Source organism: Thalassophryne amazonica, chromosome 15 (assembly GCF_902500255.1).
Source record: "Thalassophryne amazonica chromosome 15, fThaAma1.1, whole genome shotgun sequence".
Classification (NCBI taxonomy): Eukaryota; Metazoa; Chordata; class Actinopteri; order Batrachoidiformes; family Batrachoididae; genus Thalassophryne; species Thalassophryne amazonica.
In genome coordinates, this window is record NC_047117.1 from 39226870 (window position 1) to 39253763 (window position 26894).

General features: G+C 44.6%; 1 protein-coding gene across 2 annotated transcripts in view; it reads left to right on the forward strand.

Moving 5' to 3' along the window:
* Positions 1-13819: 13819 nt before the first annotated feature.
* Positions 13820-26894, forward strand: part of spock3 (SPARC (osteonectin), cwcv and kazal like domains proteoglycan 3) — an 89922-nt gene continuing 76847 nt past the window's right edge. For both annotated transcript variants that reach the window (XM_034188340.1, XM_034188341.1), the window contains exons 1-2: positions 13820-13972; positions 14057-14179. In XM_034188340.1, the coding sequence (XP_034044231.1) occupies positions 14057-14179 (123 nt within the window). In that variant the 5' untranslated portion in view covers positions 13820-13972. The remainder of the gene's footprint in view (positions 13973-14056; positions 14180-26894) is intronic.

Here is a 26894-nt window from a genome sequence, read left to right on the forward strand (position 1 = left end):
CCACTTTCCCTCCAAGCATTTGAGTTAATAGAAACTCAACATTTCAATTAAATTTCAAATGAAATGCCCCAGTGCATACATTTCATTGAGCAGAAAAAGCTCTCACTGGAAATTTGCAAACTACTCAGAATGACAGACTGAGAGACACATAAAAACCTGGTGGATGAGTCGTACACAACAGCTGGTATAGGTGGTGTGAAAGCATCTTAAAAAGCATGATTAAATTGTTGAAGTGATTAAGTTAGTGTATTTATGGGTACATATCACTGGTACGGTCACCAAAGGAGTACATCTGTCTCACTTGCTCTCTACAGCAGCATACAGCTGCACAGTAAGAATGTTTGGTCCATCATTTGTGAGCACAATGCACAGAGAAAAGCATGTGCTTTTCCTTCTCTTCGCTTATTCCCTTTTTTTCTGAGGACTCATTGAAAAAGCTTTTCAAAATTCTCTGAAGTATCTGCGTTTCTAGCATCTCACTTCTGTTTGCATACCTGTCCCCACCGCCGTGTAAATTTCACCTGCCTCTCAGTATGAATTTGTAAAAACGTGGTGCAAGCTAGCTTGCTAGGATATGCCACAAACCTTTCCCACTGTTAATAAATACCTTAGAAATATGTATGTCATATAATATTATTGATTTCAAACGCTCTAAACCCATGTTAATACATTGTTGCATTTCTGCTGGGTGTTATGTGAGGTTAAGAGCAATGACGGTCAGCACGTTTGCACTGTGTCAAAATGTTTCGGATATCTGCACAATAATTTACTTTACTCTTGTTAAGATATTTGTTTGCACCAAAAGTATATCTTGTAAAAGTTAGTGTCTTTATCTTGTTATCATGTGAAAAGACGTAACAGCAGCCAGTGGTTTCACGAACACAAGGCCCTGCTTTTACGTCTTTCAAGGTTGACCCACATGGCCTAAACATGACATGGTATTTTTGATCACATAACCACACACATGGGAGGATCACTTCTTTATCAATGATTTCAATAGACTGGGATGGCAGCGCTTTACTGGCCTCTACTGGTGGTTGGCTCTCACTGCGGTATTGTAACACTTCCAGTTCCGGAGCACAGCGGTGTTTTGCCGTATCTGTTAGCTGTTTAATCTGCGTAGTTAGATTGATCTAGATAACTAGATAACGATTTGTTTCACAGTGTAATCTTCACGTGCCTTAACTAAAGCACTCCCTCTGCTGAATCACCACTAAATTATTTACACATTATTCACTTTGTGTGTTTTTAGGAATCCGCTAGCTTAGCACAGCTACTAGCTCTTAGCCGGTTTAGCATGGCGGCTTCTCCTGTCTCTCCCGCACTTCTCTGCTCTGGGTGTGAAATGTTTAGTTATTCCTCGGCCTCCTTTAGCAGTAATGGTACTTGTAATAAGTGTAGCTTATTCATAGCTTTGGAGGCCAGGTTGGGCGAATTGGAGACTCAGCTCCGCACCTTGGAAAATCCTACAGCTAGCCAGGCCCCTGTAGTCGGTGCGGACCAAGGTAGCTTAGCCGCCGTTAGCTGTCCCCCAGTGGATCCCGAGCAGCCGGGAAAGTAGGCCGGCTGGTTGACTGTGAGGAGGAAGCGTAGTCCTAAACAGAAGCCCCCTGTACACCACCAACCCATTCACATCTCTAACCGTTTTTCCCCACTCTGCGACACACCCGCCGAGGAACAAACTCTGGTTATTGGCGACTCTGTTTTGAGAAATGTGAAGTTAGCGACACCAGCAACCATAGTCAATTGTCTTCCAGGGGCCAGAGCAGGCGACATTGAAGGAAATTTGAAACTGCTGGCTAAGGCTAAGCGTAAATTCGGTAAGACTGTAATTCACGTCGGCAGTAATGACACCCGGTTACGCCAATCGGAGGTCACTAAAATTAACATTGAATCGGTGTAGTTTTCTCTGGGCCCCTCCCCAATCAGACCGGGAGTGACATGTTTAGCCGCATGTTCTCCTTGAATTGCTGGCTGTCTGAGTGGTGTCCAAAAAATGAGGTGGGCTTCATAGATAACTGGCAAAGCTTCTGGGGAAAACCTGGTCTTGTTAGGAGAGACGGCATCCATCCCACTTTGGATGGAGCAGCTCTCATTTCTAGAAATCTGGCCAATTTTATTAAACCCTCCAAACCGTGACTACCCAGGGTTGGGACCAGGAAGCAGAGTTGTAGTCTTACACACCTCTCTGCAGCTTCTCTCCCCCTGCCATCCCCCCAATACCCCATCCCCGTAGAGACGGTGCCTGCTCCCAGACCACCAACAACCAGTAAAAATCTATTTAAGCATAAAAATTCAAAAAGAAAAAATAATATAGCACCTTCAACTGCACCACAGACTAAAACAGTTAAATGTGGTCTATTAAACATTAGGTCTCTCTTGTTGTGAAAGTGTCGTGACACGGACCCACAACAGGGGGCGTTAATGAACGGACAATGGATAAGCCAAAAGTAACAATTTAATGTTGTGAATTGCACAACGACATACAGACAATAACAATATGGTGACTGTCAATCATACACCAGGTGACGTGTGGGCAGGCTCGACGATAGAAGACGCCTGGCGAGAGAAGAGCCGGATCCCACACAGCTTCCACTGCCAACGGCGCTGAAGAACACCGGAGCCTCCAAGCCCTCCACCTCCAGCAACAATTTCACCCGTGCAGCTCCTGTTGGTCTCTTTCCTGGATGGAGTGAGAGGCGAAGAACGTCGTCCTCTCACTGTCCGCCAATCCAGCCTCCGACAGAGTCCACAGGAACACGGCTGCACACAGAACAATGTCTTGGACAACAATAATCACAGCAGAGAAGATTACCTGAATGGTAGCTGATTTCTCGGCGAGGAGGTGGAGTCACAGTCCGGCCTTTATGGAGATGGTGATGAGTTGGCTGAGTGACAGCTGGTGCTGATGAAGAGTGACAGCTGTCACTCCCAGTGGCTCCGGCGCCCTCTCGTGCTTGAAGCCCGCACTCCAAGCAGGGCGCCATCTGGTGGTGGTGGGCCAGCAGTACCTCCTCTTCAGCGGCCCACACAACATCTCTCTTCTAAGTCCCTGTTTGTAAATGATATAATAATTGATCAACATATTGATTTATTCTGCCTTACAGAAACCTGGTTACAGCAGGATGAAAATGTTAGTTTAAATGAGTCAACACCCCCGAGTCACAATAACTGTCAGAATGCTCGTAGCACGGGCCGAGGGGGAGGATTAGCAGCAATCTTCCACTCCAGCTTATTAATTAATCAAAAACCCACACAGAGCTTTAATTCATTTGAAAGCTTGACTCTTAGTCTTGTCCATCCAAATTGGAAGTCCCAAAAAACAGTTTTATTTGTTATTATCTATCGTCCACCTGGTCATTACTGTGAGTTTCTCTGTGAATTTTCAGACCTTTTGTCTGACTTAGTGCTTAGCTCAGATAAGATAATTATAGTGGGCGATTTTAACATCCACATAGATGCTGAGAATGACAGCCTCAACACTGCATTTAATCTATTATTAGACTCAACTGGCTTTGCTCAAAATGTAAATGAGTCCAACCACCACTTTAATCATACTTTAGATCTTGTTTTGACTTATGGTATGGAAATTGAAGACTTAACAGTATTCCCTGAAAACCCCCTTCTGTCTGATCATTTCTTAATAACTTTTACATTTACTTTAATGGACTACCCAGCAGTGGGGAATAAGTTTCATTACACTAGAAGTCTTTCAGAAAGCGCTGTAACTAGGTTTAAGGATATGATTCCTTCTTTGTTATGTTCTCCAATGCCATATACCAACACGGTGCAGAGTAGCTACCTAAACTCTCTGAGTCAGATAGATTATCTCGTCAATAGTTTTACATCCTCATTGAGCACAACTTTGGATGCTGTAGCTCCTCTGAAAAAGAGAGCCTTAAATCAGAAGTGCCTGACTCCGTGGTATAACTCAGAAACTCGCAGCTTAAAGCAGATAACCCGTAAGTTGGAGAGGAAATGGCATCTCACTAATTTAGAAGATCTTCACTTAGCCTGGAAAAAGAGTCTGTTGCTCTATAAAAAAGCCCTCCGTAAAGTTAGGACATCTTACTACTCATCACTAATTGAAGAAAATAAGAACCCCAGGTTTCTTTTCAGCACTGTAGCCAGGCTGACAAAGAGTCAGAGCTCTATTGAGCCGAGTATTCCTTTAACTTTAACTAGTAATGACTTCATGACTTTCTTTGCTAATAAAATTTTAACTATTAGAGAAAAAATTATTCATAACCATCCCAAAGACATATCGTTATCTTTGGCTGCTTTCAGTAATGCTGGTATTTAGTTAGACTCTTTCTCTCCAATTGTTCTGTCTGAGTTATTTTCATTAGTCACTTCCTCCAAACCATCAACATGTCTATTAGACCCCATTCTTACCAGGCTGCTCAAGGAAGCCCTACCATTAATTAATGCTTCAATCTTAAATATGATCGGTCTATCTTTATTAGTTGGCTATGTACCACAGGCTTTTAAGGTGGCAGTAATTAAACCATTACTTAAAAAGCCATCACTTGACCCAGCTATCTTAGCTAATTATAGGCCAATCTCCAACCTTCCTTTTCTCTCAAAAATTCTTGAAAGGGTAGTTGTAAAACAGCTATCTGATCATCTGCAGAGGAATGGTCTATTTGTAGAGTTTCAGTCAGGTTTCAGAATTCATCATAGTACAGAAACAGCATTAGTGAAGGTTACAAGTGATCTTCTTATGGCCTCAGACAGTGGACTCATCTCTGTGCTTGTCCTGTTAGACCTCAGTGCTGCTTTTGATACTGTTGACCATAAAATTTTATTACAGATATTAGAGCATGCCATAGGTATTAAAGGCACTGCGCTGCGGTGGTTTGAATCATATTTATCTAATAGATTATAATTTGTTCATGTAAATGGGGAGTCTTCTTCACAGACTAAGGTTAATTATGGAGTTCCACAAGGTTCTGTGCTAGGACCAATTTTATTCACTTTATACATGCTTCCCTTAGGCAGTATTATTAGAAAGCATTGCTTAAATTTTCATTGTTACGCAGATGATACCCAGCTTTATCTATCCATGAAGCCAGAGGATACACACCAATTAGTTAAACTCCAGGAATGTCTTACAGACATAAAGACATGGATGACCTCTAATTTCCTGCTTTTAAACTCAGATAAAACTGAAGTTATTGTACTTGGCCCCACAAATCTTAAAAACATGGTGTCTAACCAGATCCTTACTCTGGATGGCATTACCCTGACCTCTAGTAATACTGTGAGAAATCTTGGAGTCATTTTTGATCAGGATATGTCCTTCAATGCGCATATTAAGCAAATATGTAGGACTGCTTTTTTACATTTGCGCAATATCTCTAAAATTAGAAAGGTCTTGTCTCAGAGTGATGCTGAAAAACTAATTCATGCATTTATTTCTTCTAGGCTGGACTATTGTAATTCATTATTATCAGGTTGTCCTAAAAGTTCCCTGAAAAGCCTTCAGTTAATTCAAAATGCTGCAGCTAGAGTACTGACGGGGACTAGAAGGAGAGAGCACATTTCACCCATATTGGCCTCTCTTCATTGGGTTCCTGTTAATTCTAGAATAGAATTTAAAATTCTTCTTTTTACTTATAAGGTTTTGAATAATCAGGTCCCATCTTATCTTAGGGACCTCTTAGTACCATATCACCCCAATAGAGCGCTTCGCTCTCAGACTGCAGGCTTACTTGTAGTTCCTAGGGTTTTTAAGAGTAGAATGGGAGGCAGAGCCTTCAGCTTTCAGGCTCCTCTCCTGTGGAACCAGCTCCCAATTCAGATCAGGGAGACAGACACCCTCTCTACTTTTAAGATTAGGCTTAAAACTTTCCTTTTTGCTAAAGCTTATAGTTAGGGCTGGATCAGGTGACCCTGAACCATCCCTTAGTTATGCTGCTATAGACTTAGACTGCTGGGGGGTTCCCATGATGCACTGAGTGTTTCTTTCTCTTTTTGCTCTGTATGCACCACTCTGCATTTAATCATTAGTGATTGATCTCTGCTGTCTTCCACAGCATGTCTTTTTCCTGATTCTCTCCCCTCAGCCCCAACCAGTCCCAGCAGAAGACTGACCCTCCCTGAGCCTGGTTCTGCTGGAGGTTTCTTATGATAGACTAGGTTTTTTTCTGTTAAAAGTGAGTTTTTCCTTCCCACTGTCGCCAAGTGCTTGTTCATAGGGGGTCGTTTTGACAGTTGGAGTTTTTCTGTAATTATTGTATGGCTTTTGCCTTGCAATATAAAGCGCCTTGGGGCAACTCTTGTTGTGATTCAGCGCTATATAAATAAAATTGATTTGATTTGAATAGACATCTATAAAAACTTTCCTGTAAACTGTGTTCAGGGTCTCTTTCCTGAACAAGTTCCTGCGTGGCCTTGAGAACCCCAGATCTGGTATGATTAATTTCACATGAAATGCATAAACTGTCCTTTTGTAATAAAAGATTCTCGTTGATCCGGGACAGACCCAAAGAACCCAGGGTCTAACACCGCCACCCAAAAAAGTTACGAGCCCTGTTTCTCAACATAATGACTATGAATTCAAATTTGTTGGGAAGGTGTCGTAGCACGGACCCACAACAGGGGGCGCAAATGAACGGACAATGAATAAGCCAAAAAGTAACAATTTAATGTTGTGACAACACACAACTAAATACACAAAATTTGCAAAGTCAATTAACACCAGGTGACGTGTGGGCAGGCTCGAAGATAGAAGACCCCCGACGAGAGAAGCCACTTCCCACACGGCTTCCACCACCAACGGCCTGAAGAACACCGGAGCCGCCAAGTCCCGAGTCTTCGGCTGTCGACCCTGGTACTGCTGGCAGAAAGCAAAGACAAGATGAATGAGTGTGAGTCTGCACACTCAGTAATCCACAGTCTGCACACAGTTAGGAGGGAGCACCTCCACCTCCAATCACACACTTGTGCAGCTCCTGTTTAAACCACTTATCTGGTTTGGGGTGTGAGGCGAAGCCATCGCTGTCACACCAAACGCCAATTCCACAGATAAGGACGAACACCACAGGATAACGGCTGCAAAAGAAGTTCAGATTATCACTCAACGATATGAGTCAGCAGAGAAGTTACCTCTTCGGTAGTCGATTTCTCGGCGGGGAGGTGGAGTTGCAGTCCGGCTTATATAGTGGTGTAGATGAGTGACAGCTGGTGCGATGAGTGACAGCTGTCACTTCTTCTGGGTCTGGCGCCCTCTCGTGCTTGGAGCCCGCACTCCAAGCAGGGCGTCCTCTGGTGGTGGTGGGCCAGCAGTACCTCCTCTTCAGCGGCCCACACAACAGGACCCCCCTCTCAACGGGCGCCTCCTGGCGCCCGACCTGGCTTGTCCGGGTGTCTTTTGTAGAAATCGGCCAGGAGGGCCGGGTCCAGGATGAAGCTCCTCTTCACCCAGGAGCGTTCTTCAGGTCCATACCCCTCCCAGTCCACCAGATATTGGAACCCCCGGCCCTTACGACGGACGTCCAGGAGCCTGCGGACTGTCCAAGCAGGCTCCCCGTCGATGAGCCGGGCAGGAGGCGGCGTAGGTCCAGGTGCACAGAGGGGCGAGGTGTGGTGTGGCTTGATGCGGGACACATGGAATACAGGGTGGATCCGCAGTGAAGCTGGGAGTTGGAGCTTCACTGCGGCCGGGTTGATGATTTTGAGGATTTTAAATGGTCCAATGTATCTGTCTTTCAACTTAGGGGAGTCCACACAGAGGGGGATGTCCTTTGTTGAAAGCCACACCTCCTGCCCGGGCTGGTATGTGGGGGCTGGGGAACGCCAGCGGTCCGCATGGGTCTTGGCCCTCGTCCGGGCCTTCAACAGGGCAGAGCGGGCGGTCCGCCACACCCGGCGGCACCTCCTGAGGTGGGCCTGGACCGAGGGCACACCGACCTCTCCCTCTACCAGCAGGAACAATGGGGGCTGGTACCCCAAACATGCCTCAAAAGGGGAGAGGCCGGTAGCAGACGAGACTTGGCTGTTATGGGAATACTCGATCCAGGCCAGATGGTGACTCCAGTCCGCCGGGCGCGCGGAGGTGACGCAGCGAAGGGCCTGCTCCAACTCCTGGTTAGCCCGCTCTGCCTGGCCGTTTGTCTGGGGGTGGTACCCGGGCGAGAGGCTCACGGTGGCCCCCAGCTCCTTACAGAAGCTCCTCCAAACTTGCGAAGAGAACTGGGGACCATGATCTGATACGATGTCCGATGGTATCCCATGCAGCCGCATGACGTGGTGGACCAGGAGGTCTGCCGTCTCCTGGGCCGTCGGGAGCTTCGGGAGGGCCACGAAGTGGGCCGCCTTGGAGAACCGGTCCACTATCGTGAGAATGATGGTGTTGCCCTGGGACGGCGGGAGGCCCGTGATGAAGTCCAGCCCGATGTGAGACCAGGGGCGGTGAGGCACCGGCAGGGGTTGGAGGAGTCCCGAGGTCCTCCGATGGTCTGCCTTGCCCCTGGCGCAGATGGTACAGGCCTGGACGTAGTCCCGAACGTCGGTTTCCAGGGACGCCCACCAGAAGCGCTGCTGGACCACTGCCACAGTCCTACGCACTCCCGGATGACAGGAGAGCTTGGATCCGTGACAGAAGTCCAATACGGCAGCTCTGGCCTCTGGTGGGACGTATAGTCTGTTCTTGGGGCCGGTCCCCAGGTCCGGGCTCCTTGCCAGGGCCTCCCGGACGGTCTTCTCCACGTCCCAGGTAAGGGAGGCCACGACAATGGACTCGGGGATGATGGTCTCGGTGGGGTTCGACAGCCCCGCCTTGGCTTCCTCTTCGTGCACCCGGGACAACGCATCCGATTTTTGGTTCTTGGTCCCGGGGCGGTACGTGATCCGGAAGTCAAAGCGCCCGAAGAACAGAGACCAGCGGGCTTGCCTGGGGTTCAGCCGCTTGGCGGTCCGGATGTACTCCAGGTTCCGATGGTCCGTGAAAACCGTGAAAGGTAACGACGCCCCCTCCAGTAGGTGTCTCCACTCTTCAAGAGCCTCCTTCACCGCGAGGAGCTCCCGACTGCCGACGTCATAGTTCCGTTCAGCTGGGGTCAACCTGCGGGAAAAATAGGCACAAGGATGGAGAACCTTATCAGCCTCCACGCTCTGGGACAGCACGGCTCCTATCCCTGAGTCAGAGGCGTCCACTTCCACTATGTACTGGCGATCAGGATCAGGCTGCACCAGAACTGGTGCAGTCGAGAACCGGCGTTTCAACTCCTTGAACGCGGCTTCGCACCGATCCGACCAGGTGAAGGGGACCTTGGTGGAGGTCAGGGCAGTCAGGGGGCTAACTACCTGACTGTAGCCTTTAATGAACCTCCTGTAGAAATTTGCAAAGCCGAGGAACTGCTGCAGTTTCCTGCGGCTTGTTGGTTGGGGCCAATCTCTCACCGCCGCAACCTTGGCCGGATCAGGGGTGACGGAGTTGGAGGAGATGATGAACCCCAAGAAGGACAAAGAAGTGCGGTGGAACTCGCACTTCTCGCCCTTCACAAACAGCCGGTTCTCCAACAACCGCTGTAGGACCTGACGTACATGCTGGACATGGGTCTCAGAGTCGGTGCGGGGGAAGAGTGAGCGCCAGATCTTTGCTGAAGACGTCAGCAAGATCATGGTACTCCTTTGGCACCGCCGATAGATTGGGGGGACTTTGACCTCCTCATTAGCCGTCGTGCCGGGAGGAACCGAGGATCCTAAACACTCCCGGTGGTAGGTTTCGCTCCACTGCGTCACAACCCCGGACGGCCAATCTATCCGGGGATTGTGCTTCACCATCCATGGAAATCCCAAAATCACTCGGGAGGTAGAAGGTGTTACATGGAACACTATCTCCTCCCTGTGATTTCCAGACACAACCAAGGTCACTGGCTGTGTCTGATGTGTGATTAATGGAAGCAGGGTGCCACAACAAAATTGCTAGATTTTGCCCAAAACAGAGTAGTCTATCATAAACTGCAGTCTAAAGATTGGATAGTGTGCTTGCTAGTGGTGATATCTGAATTTGATTTAATTGACACTCCTCCCTGGCAGGTGCTCAGTACTACAGTACAGCAAAACAACTCAATGGTTTACAAAATAACAAAATATCTACTTACCAAATCAGTGTAAACACAAGTAATCTCTCAACACCAAGTATAATTGAAAAACTGGTGGAAGAGAGTGCTGGTTGACCATCCATGGGTTGAACATGGACGTGTGCGGGAATGTTTGCAGGTTCACGAAAGTGCAAAGTAAATGAGGCAGATCTGTGCATGTCTGAAAGAATGCCCAAAGGACACTGGATACAATAAATGATTTTTTTTTCTAAATTGCCTTAACTGGGATACATCAGGTTAAGTGTGTTTTCCAACCCCAAATATTATTTAAAAGTAGTGTCCATAACAGGTTGATGAAAACTGAAGTTGGTTCACTTAACATATTTAATTACTTTGTATGTTAGCATTTACAGTGTAGATGGTACTGTTATGTGTCGGACGCAGCCCGGAGAACCGACTAGCGTTTGAAGGACCCAGTATAAAATAAGCAGAGCACGGTACAAAGGATAACAGGGTTTAATAAACATAACAGTGATGTGAAAAAATACAAACAAATAAGTGCGCGGTCTGGCGTGGCGGATTTGCGGTGTGCTCCCAGCAGCACAAAACGGTCCGGAGCCAGAACCAGTTCGGACCCAAGGACCCCGCCGACACCCCCCAGGTGGCCGCGACAAACCGAGTCTGTGAAAGAAGAAATCATCATGTGAGTCCACACTCTACACACAGAGGGACCGCTCAAAGGTGTACAAACAGCAAACACTTCCTGGCTTAATTACTAATCAGCTTCCCACCCTGCAGGCATAGAACACCCTGTTCACAAAACTCCACTGCAGTGGAAGCTGATTAAACGACTACATACAGCTCAATATAATAAGGTGTGAGGGACACCACATTTACTGACTGTATAAATGTTAGTCACAAAATCTAACGTACCTCAGGAAGTGTGCTGACGAGCGTGAGACCTCACCCCCTCCTCTTTCACAGACCATGCATCAAACCTGGACGTTCTCTGCATCCACTGATGATGAGATGGCTCTCAAGACGACGATCTCACCCGTCTGGTCACAAGGTCGAGTCTCTGGCAAATACACACTGTGTACTCCAGTCTTAAATGCCACCATGTTCCAATCCATGTATACTCAACAAAAATATAAACGCAACACTTTTGGTTTTGCTCCCATTTCGTATGAGATGAACCCAAAGATCTAAAACTTTTTCCACATACACAATATCACCATTTCCCTCAAATATTGTTCACAAACCAGTCTAAATCTGTGATAGTGAGCACTTCTCCTTTGCTGAGATAATCCATCCCACCTCACAGGTGTGCCATATCAAGATGCTGATTAGACACCATGATTAGTGCACAGGTGTGCCTTAGACTGCCCACAATAAAAGGCCACTCTGAAAGGTGCAGTTTTATCACACAGCACAATGCCACAGATGTCGCAAGATTTGAGGGAGCGTGCAGTTGGCATGCTGACAGCAGGAATGTCAACCAGAGCTGTTGCTCGTGTATTGAATGTTCATTTCTCTACCATAAGCCGTCTCCAAAGGCGTTTCAGAGAAGTTGGCAGTACATCCAACCAGCCTCACAACCTCAGACCACGTGTAACCACACCAGCCCAGGACCTCCACATCCAGCATGTTCACCTCCAAGATCGTCTGAGACCAGCCACTCGGACAGCTGCTGAAACAATCGGTTTGCATAACCAAAGAATTTCTGCACAAACTGTCAGAAACCGTCTCAGGGAAGCTCATCTGCATGCTCGTCATCCTCATCGGGGTCTCGACCTGACTCCAGTTCGTCGTCGTAACCGACTTGAGTGGGCAAATGCTCACATTCGCTGGCGTTTGGCACGTTGGAGAAGTGTTCTCTTCACGGATGAATCCCGGTTCACACTGTCCAGGGCAGATGGCAGACAGTGTGTGTGGCGTTGTGTGGGTGAGCGGTTTTCTGATGTCAGTGTTGTGGATCGAGTGGCCCATGGTGGCGGTGGGGTTATGGTATAGGCAGGCATCTGTTATGGATGAAGAACACAGGAGCAGTTTATTGATGGCATTTTGAATGCACAGAGATACCGTGACGAGATCCTGAGGCCCATTGTTGTGCCATACATCCAAGAACATCACCTCATGTTGCAGCAGGATAATGCACGGCCCCATGTTGCAAGGATCTGTACACAATTCTTGGAAGCTGAAAATGTCCCAGTTCTTGCATGGCTGGCATACTCACCGGACATGTCACCCATTGAGCATGTTTGGGATGCTCTGGACCGGCGTATACGACAGCGTGTACCAGTTCCTGCCAATATCCAGCAACTTCGCACAGCCATTGAAGAGGAGTGGACCAACATTCCACAGAACACAATTGACAACCTGATCAACTCTATGCGAAGGAGATGTGTTGCACTGCATAAGGCAAATGGTGGTCACACCAGATACTGACTGGTATCCCCCCCCAATAAAACAAAACTGCACCTTTCAGAGTGGCCTTTTATTGTGGGCAGTCTAAGGCACACCTGTGCACTAATCATGGTGTCTAATCAGCATCTTGATATGGCACACCTGTGAGGTGGGATTGATTATCTCAGCAAAGGAGAAGTGCTCACTATCAAAGATTTAGACTGGTTTGTGAACAATATTTGAGGGAAATGGTGATATTGTGTATGTGGAAAAAGTTTTAGATCTTTGAGTTCATCTCATACAAAACGGGAGCAAAACCAAAAGTGTTGCGTTTATATTTTTGTTGAGTATAGATGCACCACAGCTGTGAGTCCTGACAAGCCGCAGGTGATCAGCCTCAGGTGATCAGGGTGAGGTCCTGATAAACTCAGCTACACAGCCACTCAGTCCCAAATGCGCACCACCTGGAAGGAAAACCAAAAGACAGACAAAAGCCAGCCAGGCACGCCAGCCACAACAGGTACCAACCCTTCCACCAATCGTGATGACTATTCACTCATGATGTTGTGCTGTTTCTTCATTTAGACAGCAAAATCATTTCTGGACATAATTTTAACAAACTCAGCACAAGAACCAGCAAAAAACTTTCCAAATAACATAATAAGTAGACAATTCTTTATCGTTACAGTTGTCTCAGAATGCTTTGTTGTCCTGTAACATTACAATGCTGCTATCTTTGTGATAAAATCTTTCTGAATTAGGTTTGAGCAGCAACAATAATGAGAATCCATTTTTAATATAAAATTGCAGGAAGGAAACAATTTGCTTCATGTCATGTTCATTTTTTATTTAAATAATGAGTTCAAAGGGTGTCTTTTGTAGGTTTTGACACCAGTGGGGCTACACGTCTATTTCTAACCTGAAAAAGTTACTTATTGTATTCTTATTAATTCAAGGAAATAACGAATTTATGTAAATGAGGTTGCACCAGCAATGATTTCCAGTTGCAGTTTGAGTGTAAATTTACACCCATTTCTTAGTACAAGTTGATAAATCCCACAATTTGCACAGAAGCATTCATGCACATGGTTTACGCACAAATGTGTGTGTGTGTGTGTGTGTGCGCACAGTTGATAAATGAGGCGCCTGATTCCTCAGTGCACCCAGGTGCTGCAACCAGGTGCTGTCAGCTGATAAAAGTTTGTCCTCTCCTGTATTTTTTATTTATTTTAGTCCTTCCCTGTGCGTGATTGGCTGAACACACCTCGCGTTTGGAAGCGCTGCAAACCTTTATCACACCTCTTTTACATCAAAGCTAATCAGTGGAAAACACGTTTGCAGCGTTCAGATAAGAACCTGCAGCCAGACAGCGCACACTGCGCACTGAGGGACGGGGCCGCGCACGGTGTGCGCGTTCCCGACTGGTGCGCACAGACAGACGCGCTGAGAGAGAGAGAGAGAGAGAGAGAGCAGCAGTGGAGAGCAAACGTCCTGAGAGCAGCTGAAGCGCCGTTAAGGTACTAGACTTCACCTCCAGCCGATCACTTATTGATCAGCGATTGGATGCGTGTTGATCTCCGTTGTCTTGTGTGTGTCCGCAGATGCTGTGCGTCGCCTTGCTGTGCGTGTGCGCCGTCGCCTTTGGACGCGGTTCTGCTGGCTCCGATAGCGGCAATTTTTTGGACGACAAGTGGCTCGGAGGCAGATGGGATCAGTTTCGAGACGTGAGTAAGGTTTGAGGTTTGACGCTCATTGTCATGTGCGGCACCATCCGTCCTCCAGCTCCCGTGCGTGTAGCCTGATTAGCCTCACTGGCCTGTGATCGTGCGCCTTTCTTGTCTGCTGGTTGTCTGTGCGCGCGCGTCTTCTCGGTGCGTACTGCGCCAATGTTCTGGGATGACACAGTAATTTGATTTGCATGTGGCGGTGTTTTCTCGACACTAGCTGTTAGAGGGTCTCACATGGGCGCCAGGGGGTGTGAGAGGAGCAGGTGAGGGAGGGAGTGGGGCGCCAACCTGACCCAAGCCACCAAGCTGTGGCTCTGTTCACATTTTTGGCTGAACTAACCTTTAAATCTCATTTTATTATTATTAATTCACTCACTCATCTTGAACACCTTAGTCCAATTGAGGGTCATTGGGGGGCTATCCCAGCAGCCATGGGGCCTAAGGCAGGGCACATCCTGGACAAGACATCAGTCTGTCTCAGGGCCACATATAGACAAACAAACATATACACATCTACACGCACACCTACAGACAATTTAAACTTTCTATTCCACTTAACTTGCATGCCTTTGGATGTGGGAGGAAGGAATCCGGAGCACCGGAGGGAACCCACGCAAACACGGGGAGAACATGCAAACTCCACACAGAAAGGCCACAGGTGGGAATTGATCCCATAACATTCTTGCTGTGAGGCACCAGTGCTAACCACTAAGGTACCATGCTGCCCTTTTTTATTAAGAGTATTTTTATTGTTGTAGATTAGCTGGGATGTTTCTAACATGCAGTTTTGAGCTACTTATGCATGTAGTAGTAGAGCTGGATCTGTCTCAGTGTTTCTCCTCTGTTTCCCACTATTTTCTTTAAAGTTTGCAGACCAGGGGCCTCATGTACGAAGACTTGCATGAATTTGCTACTGAAACACGGCATATGCCAAAACTCAGAATCTGGCGTAAGCACAAAAATATCCAGATGTATCAAAGTGTGTGTACGCATGGATCCAAGCACGTTCCGTTTGTACTTCCAGGTCAACATGTGGAGGGATAGTTTATTTCGTACCCTGTAAAACTGAATATTCATGAAACTGGAAACATATTAGTGGGGAGCGTGTGTGTGTGTGTGAGAGAGAGAGAGGCCAAAACACTGTGAGCTCAGAGCAGCACACACTGAAGTTAAAAAAGTAAGGTGCTCCGCGGCTGATAGTGTGTGAGATTCACAACATCACACAAATACTGAACACAGGGAGACAATTGAGGGCTTGTTAAGAAGCTCAGCAGCTGCAGTCTCAGCATCAAGAGAAAGAAAACACATAAATGTAATAATAACAAAATACATATTTGAATGTGCACATGCCCAAATGTGCCTGCGCTGATTTTTATTCTGAACAATTACATGAATAAACTACTAACTCAGCAAGCAACCACCGCACTGTGCCAGCTTCTGTTTCCAACCCAACCAATGCACTGATGAAATTAAATTGTTTCCTATTAACAAAACCAGTCCATCATGTGATGGCACCTTTATGTGTGCAGTCAATAGCTCCGATCACATTAGGGAAACCGGCTCTCGCTGCAAATTGCACTTTAATGTTGGAATATGATGTACCTGGATGACATTCGGATGATTCCGTTTGTTTTTTTTTTTTTACCTTATTTTCAAAATGGCGCTTTGCCTTCAACAACGCAGATGTTTGGTGTGAAACAGGAACTATTGAGTAGTTTTAACAGCACCAGCAGATTGAGTGAAGAGTGCAAGTGAGTTTCATGAAGAAATAAAGTCTGTAGTGCAAAAGATTCCAGGAGAAAGAACCCGGAGAATAATGTTTGACTTTTATTATGTCGATAAGACTCCAAATCTGTCAGACAGATGTCAGATTCTGATGCCCGACACCTTCTCTTGAAATCTCTGACTGCTAACTTTAATTGATGCTGGACAGCGGGATGTATTTAACATCTCACTGCTGTCAGCTGGCCTCTGGTAACATTAGAAATAAACAATTACATAAATAAATAAATAAAGTTGGTGGCCAAGTGGTTAGTGCGCTTGTTTCCAGAGGGGAAGGTTCCCGGTCCAAGGCTACGCTTACCCACACTCCATGTAAAGTGGAGTTGTGTCAGGAAGGGCATCCAAGCATAAAACTGGTGCCAAATCAACATCATCCATCTCAGATCTGCTGTGGTGACCCCAAGTGAAAAAGGGGTGAAGCTGAAGGGACATATGACATAAATAAATAAATAAGCCATTAATGTGCCAAATCACTTATTAGATAGTGTGTTTGAGGAAGCCACAATGAAAGCACTGTGGATGTGCTGAAAGGATTAATATCTAAATGAATGAGCATGTGGCATTAATTTAAAAAGATAAATTGTAGCCTCGCGGGGATTGTCTTTGGCCCATAATACTGTTGGTTAAATGCTTCTGTCTGATCTTTGTATGGGGCTGCTGTGGGACTAATCATACTAGGTACAGGCCACTTTGAACAGGAATGTCAACTTCCAAATAAATAAAAAAGTAATCAAAAAATCTGATCAGTTCATGTCAGTGTGATTCTTTTTTAGAATAAGATTTCTCTTCATCATGTGCAGACTTGGCTTTGGGAAAAAGCTGAGGCATGTCCCTTGTAAAAGGCAGGCAATGAGCCCATCGCCTCCTGTTCAAAAAGCAAGTTTGTTTTGCTTATGCAGTGCACCATGTGGATGTCTGCTACCTGGACATATCTAGGCTTGTTGGAGGGACTAATGTTATATCACATCCATGATGGAAATTAGTAGTAGGTGTGGTTGTTGTTACATGTAGCTTTAAAGGCCCTGTTACACCTTGACGATTTAGCCAGCGTATGCTGACCTTATTAAAAAATGCTGGCGTAAGTCCAATAAGTTAAGGGTAAGTTTTTATAAGCTAAGAGCAAGTTGATGCACGCTGACGCTCGTTCAAACACGCTGACGCTGGTTGATGTACGTCCTGATAAGCTGAGTTCCTCAAAAAATTTTGAACATGCTGAAAATTTTCAACGAGTGCCAGCGTGTGACTCACAACGTCCCGCACATGCTGGACATCAGTTGTAGGTACGTTATGTGATTGTTGGAACACGTTTCTTGTAATTTACTTATCCGTCCATTAATGCTGGCCACAAGCTGCGGTCTGTATGCAGAACGACTGTTTCATTCACACAAGGAATAAATCTGACCTGTTCATTTCAGTCCAGTTCACCATCACAGACGGACATGAATCCACATAAAGCTCCTGATATTTGAAAATGACCTCGGAATATCCTTTAATTCGTGTCTGGAAGCTTAAGTGTTTTAAGGTGTTTTTTTTTTCTGCTGCAGGTGTGTCTCATGTCCATGTCATGCTCTGAACACACAGAAGCGCTGTGATGAACTTTGCTCACCGTTGCAGTAGTGTGATCAGGGTGATCACACCTGATTAATGCGCTGTTTAAACATTTAAAGTGCCGTGGCTGTCGTTGATCACCACGCTGACAGATCACACAGCATGTCATTCTGATCACACCTGATCATGGTCTATTGGAGCTTTAAAAGTTTAATTCATCACAGCGTTTCATTATTCAGGTCTGTGATGACCTGACCAGCGGAGCTGAAAGCAGCTGCAGCTCCGCTGATCAGGAAACAGCTGACACTTAAAGAGTCACAGCTCATTCACAACAGCGACAACCACAACCAGTACACTCATCAGCATTCTGTACACAATGAAAATAGTCCACCAAGATAAAAAAATTAAAATAAAAATAAAATAATGTTTTAATACTCTGTTTCTGACGCACACCACATGGTGCAGTACCGACCAGAACCACTGGGTGCAAACAGGGGTGTTGGCAGATGCTGGATAATCGTCAAGGTATGACAGCTGCATTCATTTATTAGATGTATGACAGCGTGCACCAGAGTTTTTAAAACAGCCGGCATACGTAGGCTAAGTCATCAAGGCCTTAAAGGAGGGCCTTAAAGGAGCTTGTTTGTTGGTTTCCTTCATTTCCAAAGCCTCAGTCTGGTGGACGCAAAAGCTACTGATGCTTCCATGTCACCAAATGTGAAACTGACCATGTACTGATGCACATGGTACAGTATGACATAGCATGAGCCCTGCAGACATACTGATAGTCCTGCAGGAGAGAAAACTGCTTGGTGTTCGTTTTTCAGACCCCAACAAGCTGCTGTCAGACACCATTATCCTGATATGTTTATATAAGGCTATTTAGTCAAGCTGCCGTTTATTGTAGTGGCGCTACTGTGCAACCTCTGATGATAAAGCTCCGCTGTCGGGTTCCTGGAAGGAAACAAAGCATTCATCATTTTCACTGTCACATGGACTGCTTAGATTCATAAAACACCCAGATCTCATATACAACCCCAAATGAGGAAAGGTTGGAACGGTATAGAAAATGCCAAAAGCAAACAAACAAAATACAGGGATTCTTACACTGTCCCATTAAATTTAATGGCAAATTGTGTCTAAATGTTTGACTGGTAGAATGTGTCATGACAGACAGTATAAACCCAAAATATTCCTAGGTTTGTGTGGTCAACTTCATTTGTTAATACAGACCATCCAGAAAGTATTCATAGCACTTCACTTTTTCCACATTTTGTTATGTTACAGTCTTATTACAAAATTGATTAAATTAATCTTTTCCCTTAAAATTCTACACACAACACCCCATAATGACAACATGAAAACAGTGTTTTTGTTTTTTTGTTGTTTTTTTTTTTTGTTTTTTTGCAAATAGCCGTTATTTTCATTGTACATATATACAACAAAATTTGTCCTCTGCATTTAACCCATCCTAATTACAGTTAGACACAATCCAACCACTAGGAGCAGTAGGCAGCCACAGTCCAGCACCTGGAGACCAACTCCAGAATTAGAGACACTGTCTTGGTCAGGAAAAGCAGCAGACCCTAAATAAGCATGTTTTTAATTGTGGGAGGAAAGCAGAGTGCCCGGAGGAAACCCACATAGACAGGAGGAGAACATGCAAACTCCACACACTCCATTTCTGTATTTCAGGCCTGCAACACTTTCCAAAAAAGTTGGGACAGAGGAAGATTGGGGCTAGTAATGATGTATAATAATGTTATTTCAAACATGTGCTGCCATCAGTTGATTGTAAATATGATTTGGGATGAAAGCAGTATTCACAAATGGCTGAGTCTTTGAGGAGCAAAGACGAGTAGAGGATCTTCATTTTTCAACAAATATGAGAAAATTTTTGAAATGTTTGAAAATAATATTCCTCCAAGTAAAATTGGAAGGGAGTTGAATATTCCTGTCTTTACAGCACATAATATCATGAAATGAGTCAAGGAATGTGGAGGAATTTCAGTGCATAAAGTGTGTGGTTGCAAACCTAAGCTGAACACCTGTGTTCTCTCATTCTTCAGACTTCACACTTGAGACATGTATTATGTTCGGATGAATTAGTATTCCAGATCTTTCTTGGAAGAAATGAACGTCATGTACTCCGGTCCAAAGTTGAAAAGGACCATCCAGATTGTTATCAGTAAAACATCCAAAAGCCAGAGTCTGTCATGGTAGGTGGTTGTGTCAGTGCACTTGGAAAAGGTAATTTACAGTTCTGTGATGGCAGCATTAATGAAGAAAAATATCGGTAAGATTTAAGAAAAAACCCATGCTGCCTTTAAAAGGCATCTTTTTTGGGGATGTCCATGCATTTTTCAACAAGACAATGCAAAACCACATTCAGCACATTGCAAAGGCACGGCTGTTGAAGAGGCTGGGTTTGGGTACTAGACTGGCCTGCTTGCAGTCCTGACCTGTCCACAATAGAGAATATGTGGAGAATTTTGAAATAAAAAATGCAACGACAATGACCCTGTACTTGGGACAAAATAAAACCTGAGATGCTTCATTGGTTGGTATCCTCAATGCCAAAATGTCTTAAGTGTTGTGAGAAAGAATGGCAACATTACAAAATGGTAAATGCTTTTGTGGTACAACTTTTTTCTACCTTTTTTGGGGAGTGCATTACAGGTGTTAAATGCAGGAATGGATGTATTTGTTTTGTTTTTGTAATGTTTTTTAATGTTACTTTTTCCATACAGTACCAACTTTTTTCTTATTTTGGGTTATATGTAAAGAAAAACTCCTCACAGTTTGGTGTTGACTTGGATGGATTATTGGCAAAACATTGAAAGTCACAAGTTCTTCAGAATGAAAGTTACAAATCGAAAACTTGAAAGAAAATGCATGAGTATGGTGTCAGTTCGGTGCCAAAACCACACTTGCTTAAAAAATGCGTTTGGGCGTAGATATTACCTGCGTGTTCGCAAATTATCTCTGCACAGGCACAAAACTGCTCCTCGCACAAGAGAAAAGGCGCTGCGATTCCTGCTTGTCTGCAAGGGATTCCTGCTGTCTCACTTGAAACTTATGGCAGTATGGGGGAGGGTTTTGGCGCTATGGGGGAGGCAACCAGGTCGGCACTGCTCTGCTGTGATTGATCATCTCTGAAGAGCAACGTTTGACAGCCCTCCTCTGACATGGAAGTCTGCTGAAACAAAGGAGACGCCATTGTCTTCTTCAGGGAGGTGGTGGGGTAATGGTTTGCACATGATTTAAAAGTTTTACTTTGCCATCTGATGGTGAATAATCACATTATTGCCTTTGATCGGTTTGGAAGTAGAAAGTCAGACTCAGGTGCGCCGAGTTTCATTAATCTCACGAGATTTTTAGGACTTTCTGTAATTTATTATGAAATAATGCTGAATTTATGTGGAAATTATTGTTATACAGAAGCTTCAGATATGTGATATCTGAGATAGATGATGACTGGAGTGACGTTTTAAGCAGAAAAGAGTTGATAATCTGTGTCCGATTGACTTCCGTGTCAGAGGAGGGCTGTCAGTCAAATCTCACTCTTCAGAAACGACCAATCACAACAGAGCTAGTACCGACCCTGCCCCCCCCCCCCCCCCCCCATAGTGCCAAAACCCTCCCCCAAGTTTCAAGCAAGAGTGCAGAAATCCAGCGCAGGTGAGCAGAAATCAACTTTGAGAGTGCAGAGGGCGCGCTGGTCACATATTCCTCCTCACTCGCAACACCTTTTCCCTCACTCGAGGAGCAGTTTCCACCGAGTGCGCATGCACAGCTAATATCTACAAGTGTGAAATAATGTAATATGCCCAAACGCAAGGTTACGCGAGACTCGTTTTGGCACCGATCTGATGCCATACATGAGCACTGTAGTGTCTCTAAGCAATGAGAGACAATTAAATGAGAGACAAATGCACAAGTGAAATTACGTTGGAAAATAAAGTTTAGTAAGTGTGCACATGTAATGCACCTTATGGGACCAATGACTGAATGTGCAAACAGGATGTTAATAAATGCTTCAGAAGAACTGTGAACAGTGTGTGTGTCTGACAAGACATGAGGCAGACAGGAGGCAGAGAGGCATACAGACAAGTACAAGCAGGGTAATGACTCGAATGTATATGAGCTGAATACGAGGGCTGTCAGTAAAGTAACGGTCCTTTTTATTTTTTTCAAGAACTATATGGATTTCATTCATATGTTTTTACGTCAGACATGCTTGAACCCTCGTGCGCATGCGTGAGTTTTTCCACACCTGTCGGTGACGTCATTCGCCTGTGAGCACTCCTTGTGGGAGGAGTCGTCCAGCCCCTCGTCGGAATTCCTTTGTCTGAGAAGTTGCTGAGAGACTGGCGCGTTGTTTGATCAAAATTTTTTCTAAACCTGTGAGACACATCGAAGTGGACATGGTTCGAAAAATTAAGCTGGTTTTCAGTGACAATTTTAACGGCTGATGAGAGATTTTGAGTTGATTCTGTCGCTTTAAGGACTTTTCACGGTGCGAGACGTCGCGCAGCGCTCTCAGCCGCCGTCATCGCCTGTTCAAGCTGAAAACCTCCACATTTCAGGCTCTATTGATCCAGGACGTCGTGAGAGAACAGAGAAGTTTCAGAAGAAGTCGGTTTCAGCATTTTATCCGGATATTCCACTGTTAAAGGAGATTTTTTTAATGAAAGACGTGCGGACGGATCCGCGCGTCGGGACGCAGCTGACGTGGTGCGGCGGCACAGGAAAAACACCTCCGTGTTGATAACCATTTGTAAAATCCAGGCGGCTTTTGATGGCTTTCAGTGGAGTCAGTATATGAGAAATTGTTTAACAGGCAGGACATGTTCCAACTTGTCCTTAAGGCTTTCAACAGAGGTGTTTTTCCTGTGGTGGAGCGTCGCGGCGGCTGCGTCCCGACGCGCGGATCCGTCCGCACGTCTTTCATTAAAAAAATCTCCTTTAACAGTGGAATATCCGGATAAAATGCTGAAACCGACTTCTTCTGAAACTTCTCTGTTCTCTCACGACGTCCTGGATCAATAGAGCCTGAAATGTGGAGGTTTTCAGCTTGAACAGGCTGACGACGGCGGCTGAGAGCGCTGAGCGACGTCTCGCACCGTGAAAAGTCCTTAAAGCGACAGTCTCACCTCAAAATCTCTCATCAGCCATTAAAATTTTCACCGAAAACCAGCTTAATTTTTCAAACCATGTCCACTTCGATGTGTCTCACAGGTTTAGAAAAAATTTTGATCAAACAAAGCGCCAGTCTCTCAGCAACTTCTCAGACAAAGGAATTCCGACGAGGGGCTGGACGACTCCTCCCACAAGGAGTGCTCACAGGCGAATGACGTCACCGACAGGCGTGGAAAAACTCACGCATGCGCACGAGGGTTCAAGCATGTCTGACATAAAAACATATGAATGAAATCCATATAGTTTTTGAAAAAAATAAAAAGGACCGTTACTTTATTGACAGCCCTCGTACGTCATATCCATGTGTAGGTTTCAGTCAGCAAACAGGCTTTTGAGAAGAAGCACATCTGTATTGTTGTATACTTTGTTGTACACCTTGCCAACAGGTTTCAGAGTGGCTTTGTGATCAGAATGTCATATAGACAGCCAAAATGGGTATAAAACTATATTTTTCTGAAGCCTTAGAGCCACACAAATGAAAGTGCCTTTCATTACAAATTACACTGTTTAGAAAGTTATAATTTGCCAAAAAACCTTACAGGCAGTTGTCTACGACAGCAACGTGTATGCCGCTGGATGCATGTTGCGTATATTGTCGTTCTGAAGAATATTGTAACTTTGCTCGTGTGCTGAGGAGTTTTAATGCATATACACACGAACGCTACGATAAGACACTTTTATATCACACAACGGAGAAAATCATGATAAAAGATAAGCACGTTAATTTGTATGTTCATAAATCTTTGGATAATAGTGATCCCTGCTGTTGGATTTCAAGGTCTGCAACACGTGTGTATTTTGTAAACAAACAGGAAGCCCTGAGCACACTCGTCTCCTAATAAACATTTAGGCAGAAAATGAGGAGAAGTTTCACCAATGGGAGTAAGTTGGAAAATATATACACACACATGCATATGTGTAACACATAATATGACGTCCTAATAGACTGATATTATTTGTCAAGGAAATTTCTAAAGGAAATAGGGCTGGATGAAAAAAATGGGAGAATTTGGAAAAGAAATCTAAGGTTAACAGAACGAGATGCAGCCCAAAACAAACATATAGGTGCTGGTCATATAATTAGAATATCATGAAAAGTTTGATTTATTTCAGTAATTCCATTCAAAAGTGAAACTTGTATAATGTATACATTCATTCCACACAAACTGATATATTTCAAGTGTTTATTTTAATTACTAATTAATTAAGCAATTAATGATCAATCAACAATATTAATTATTACTATTATTAATGACTAATTATAATCAGTATTATTAACATGAATTAATTGCTAATTATTTAATTATTAATACTATGAATTATTATAAATTATGAATTTAATTATTAATACCACAAAATTCGCCAACATGATTGCGATGTGTCAACGAAATCTGCGACTTCTTCTGTTTCTTTGCATTTACGCAGAAAGGCGAGAAAATTAAAAGAGCAAACAGGCTACTGCAACAAGTTTCGCTTCGGTTGCCATGTTGACAAACAGTGAAGACAGCAGTTTGTGATGGGCAGTTTTGTTTTTTCCCTAACACAGAGGGGTGTCTCAATTCATAGGGCTAGAGGCATACCCCTTTGCCTTACCCCTTGTTTTAAATGGGTAGGCGTTGGAGTAGGGGTAGGGCGAAGGGGAAGGGGAAGGGGTACAAAAGAGAATTGAGATTGGGCCTTAGTGTCCCTTTAATGAAAGTGAATGTTAATATTGAAAATTTTGGGATACACTACCTGTTTTCATGCAATAATTAGATGTACCCTTAAATGACCATTTCTGAAGAGGTAATATATCCAAATATTTCAATGCTCTCATATTGCTCTGCACTGTAGACATCTTGGGCATTGCATCTGAGCTATTGCACATGAACCTCAAAAATATTTCTGTAACCTATAAACTTGTATATCTCAGTGAAGAAATGTGGCATTTTTACCTTATGAAAAATGGTGATTTATGGGTATATCTAATTATTGCATGAAAACAGGCAGTGCATCCCAAAATTTTCAATGTTAAGGGCCCCTTCACACATTTGGTCAATTTGCACAGAAAGTGCGCATGAAGCACGAATCGTGCAAAACGTGTAATTTCGTAGGTACCTCCTATGCCTCATACACCTACATACTACATCTATTTGCGCACACCAGTGGCTGAAAGACAGAGTGTGCACTGTACAAGCCCATCGAACCCTCTCACTGCAGGTGTTGGCCAAATTCCAGCTGACACACACGAACATCTAACACCGCTCGCATGGCACTTAGAAAATGTGTGGCCATTCACACTATCATCATGAAAACAGTGCAGACAATCACTGTCAAGCTGGATGTGAAATTTGTCTAAGTGCCCTACGACAGTGAAGTTGCTGAGTGCACATGTCACACCCCCCCCCCCCACAACACGTGTGCGTGTGCCTCCCGCAGGCGAGGCATCACTCATCTGAGGAGAGGTGATGGTCTAGTGGTTAAGGCATTGGCATTGTGCTTTGAGACCAGAAGATCCTCGGTTCAAATCCCAGCCTGACTGGAAAATCACTAAGGGCCCTTGGGCAAGGTCGTTAATCCCGTAGTTGCTCCTGATGTGTAGTGAGCGCCTTGTATGGCAGCACCCTCACATCGGGGTGAATGTGAGGCATTATTTGTAAAGCGCTTTGAGCATCTGATGCAGATAGAAAAGCGCTATATAAATGCAGTCCATTTATCTGATCACAGAGTGACATCTTGGTCTGTGCGCTGACAGGACAGGGCGTGGCTGGCTGCCCACAGCTGTTGGGATATCTCAGGTTCTGGACATCACAGCTGCAGCACACGTCCCGTGTTTTGACGGACACGCGCGTGTGTGAGTGCTTGTGTGGAAATGCATAAAAATATGTATCGCTTTTGCGATGAGAGGAGAAACAGGCCACCAGTCCATTTGGACATGTAGCAGGCTATCTGAATGTCTCCCGAATGATGATGATGAGACATGATGATGATGATGATGAGACATGTCCTGTGAGCGGTGTGCCGCACGACCAGAACAAGCCAACAGTATGACAAATACGCCACTTTCATTCATGTACCACCAGAAATACGATGTACCAAACAATGTTTGGTCAGTTATCACAGTGTTTTTTTTTTATTTTTTAGAAAATATTTTTATCTGCTTGTTGATTTTACCCAATTCATGCCCCTGTTACAAGACAGTGACTGTAGCACAGTGGTAAAGTTTCAGAGCATGTGGATTCGAATCTTGTGGTGGTGTTTTTTTTTTTTTTTTAACCAGGGTTATTTCACAGCCCCTTCATGACTTTATGTCTGTTACCATGGGTCATCTAGAGAGGAACAGACGGATCATATTTGTACTGCCTGCTTGATAAATGCAATGTTTTTATATGGTGTGTGGGTTTATTTTATTTTAAATACGTCCATCTCCTTCCCGCAACTTTCAGAGGACTGCGATTGTAGCTCAGTGGTTTCTGATTGGCAGTCAGAGGTTTTGAAAGGTGCGGGTTTGAGTCCTGTGGGTGGCATGCAATTTAATTTTTTTTATTTTCAGCAGCTGCCATGAAAAGCTGTGTTCTCGCGTGCACAAAACCGTTGCAGCATGTATTTCTTATTTTTTTTCTTCACGTCATGCAGCTGCTGGCAGTGTGTTCCCACGTGCATGCACCATCGCACTGGCATCATGCACGCCTGCCCATCAGCACGATGTTTCGTGGTTAGATCATAGGAGCTGTTTCGCCGTGAGTTGCCCTGGAGATGTACGTATTCACACTGTGTGAAGGGGCCCTTAACATTTAGTTTCATTCTGATACCTTCAATTCCCTAATCATAAATAACTATGGTGCCCTTGAGCAAGGTTGTTAGTCCCCAAGTGGCTCCTGGTGTGCGGAATAGTGCCTTGCATGGCAGCATAGTAACACTGATGTGTGTGTCAAAGTACGGTATCATTGTAAAGTGCTTAGGGCATCTCCAGCAAATAGAAAATGCAATGTAAATGCAGCCCATCCATACATGCACACTGGAGTTTTTCCTGTATCCTGTATTGTGTCTATAACACTATAAACAATTTATCACATGAAGCAGTGAAAATTGAGCAGACTTGCTCACATTTTCATCTCTGAATAGAGATCCATTCAGCCTTACAACAAACAAACAAAAACAACCCTATTATAAACATGCAATTGAACCTCTAATTTTGCAG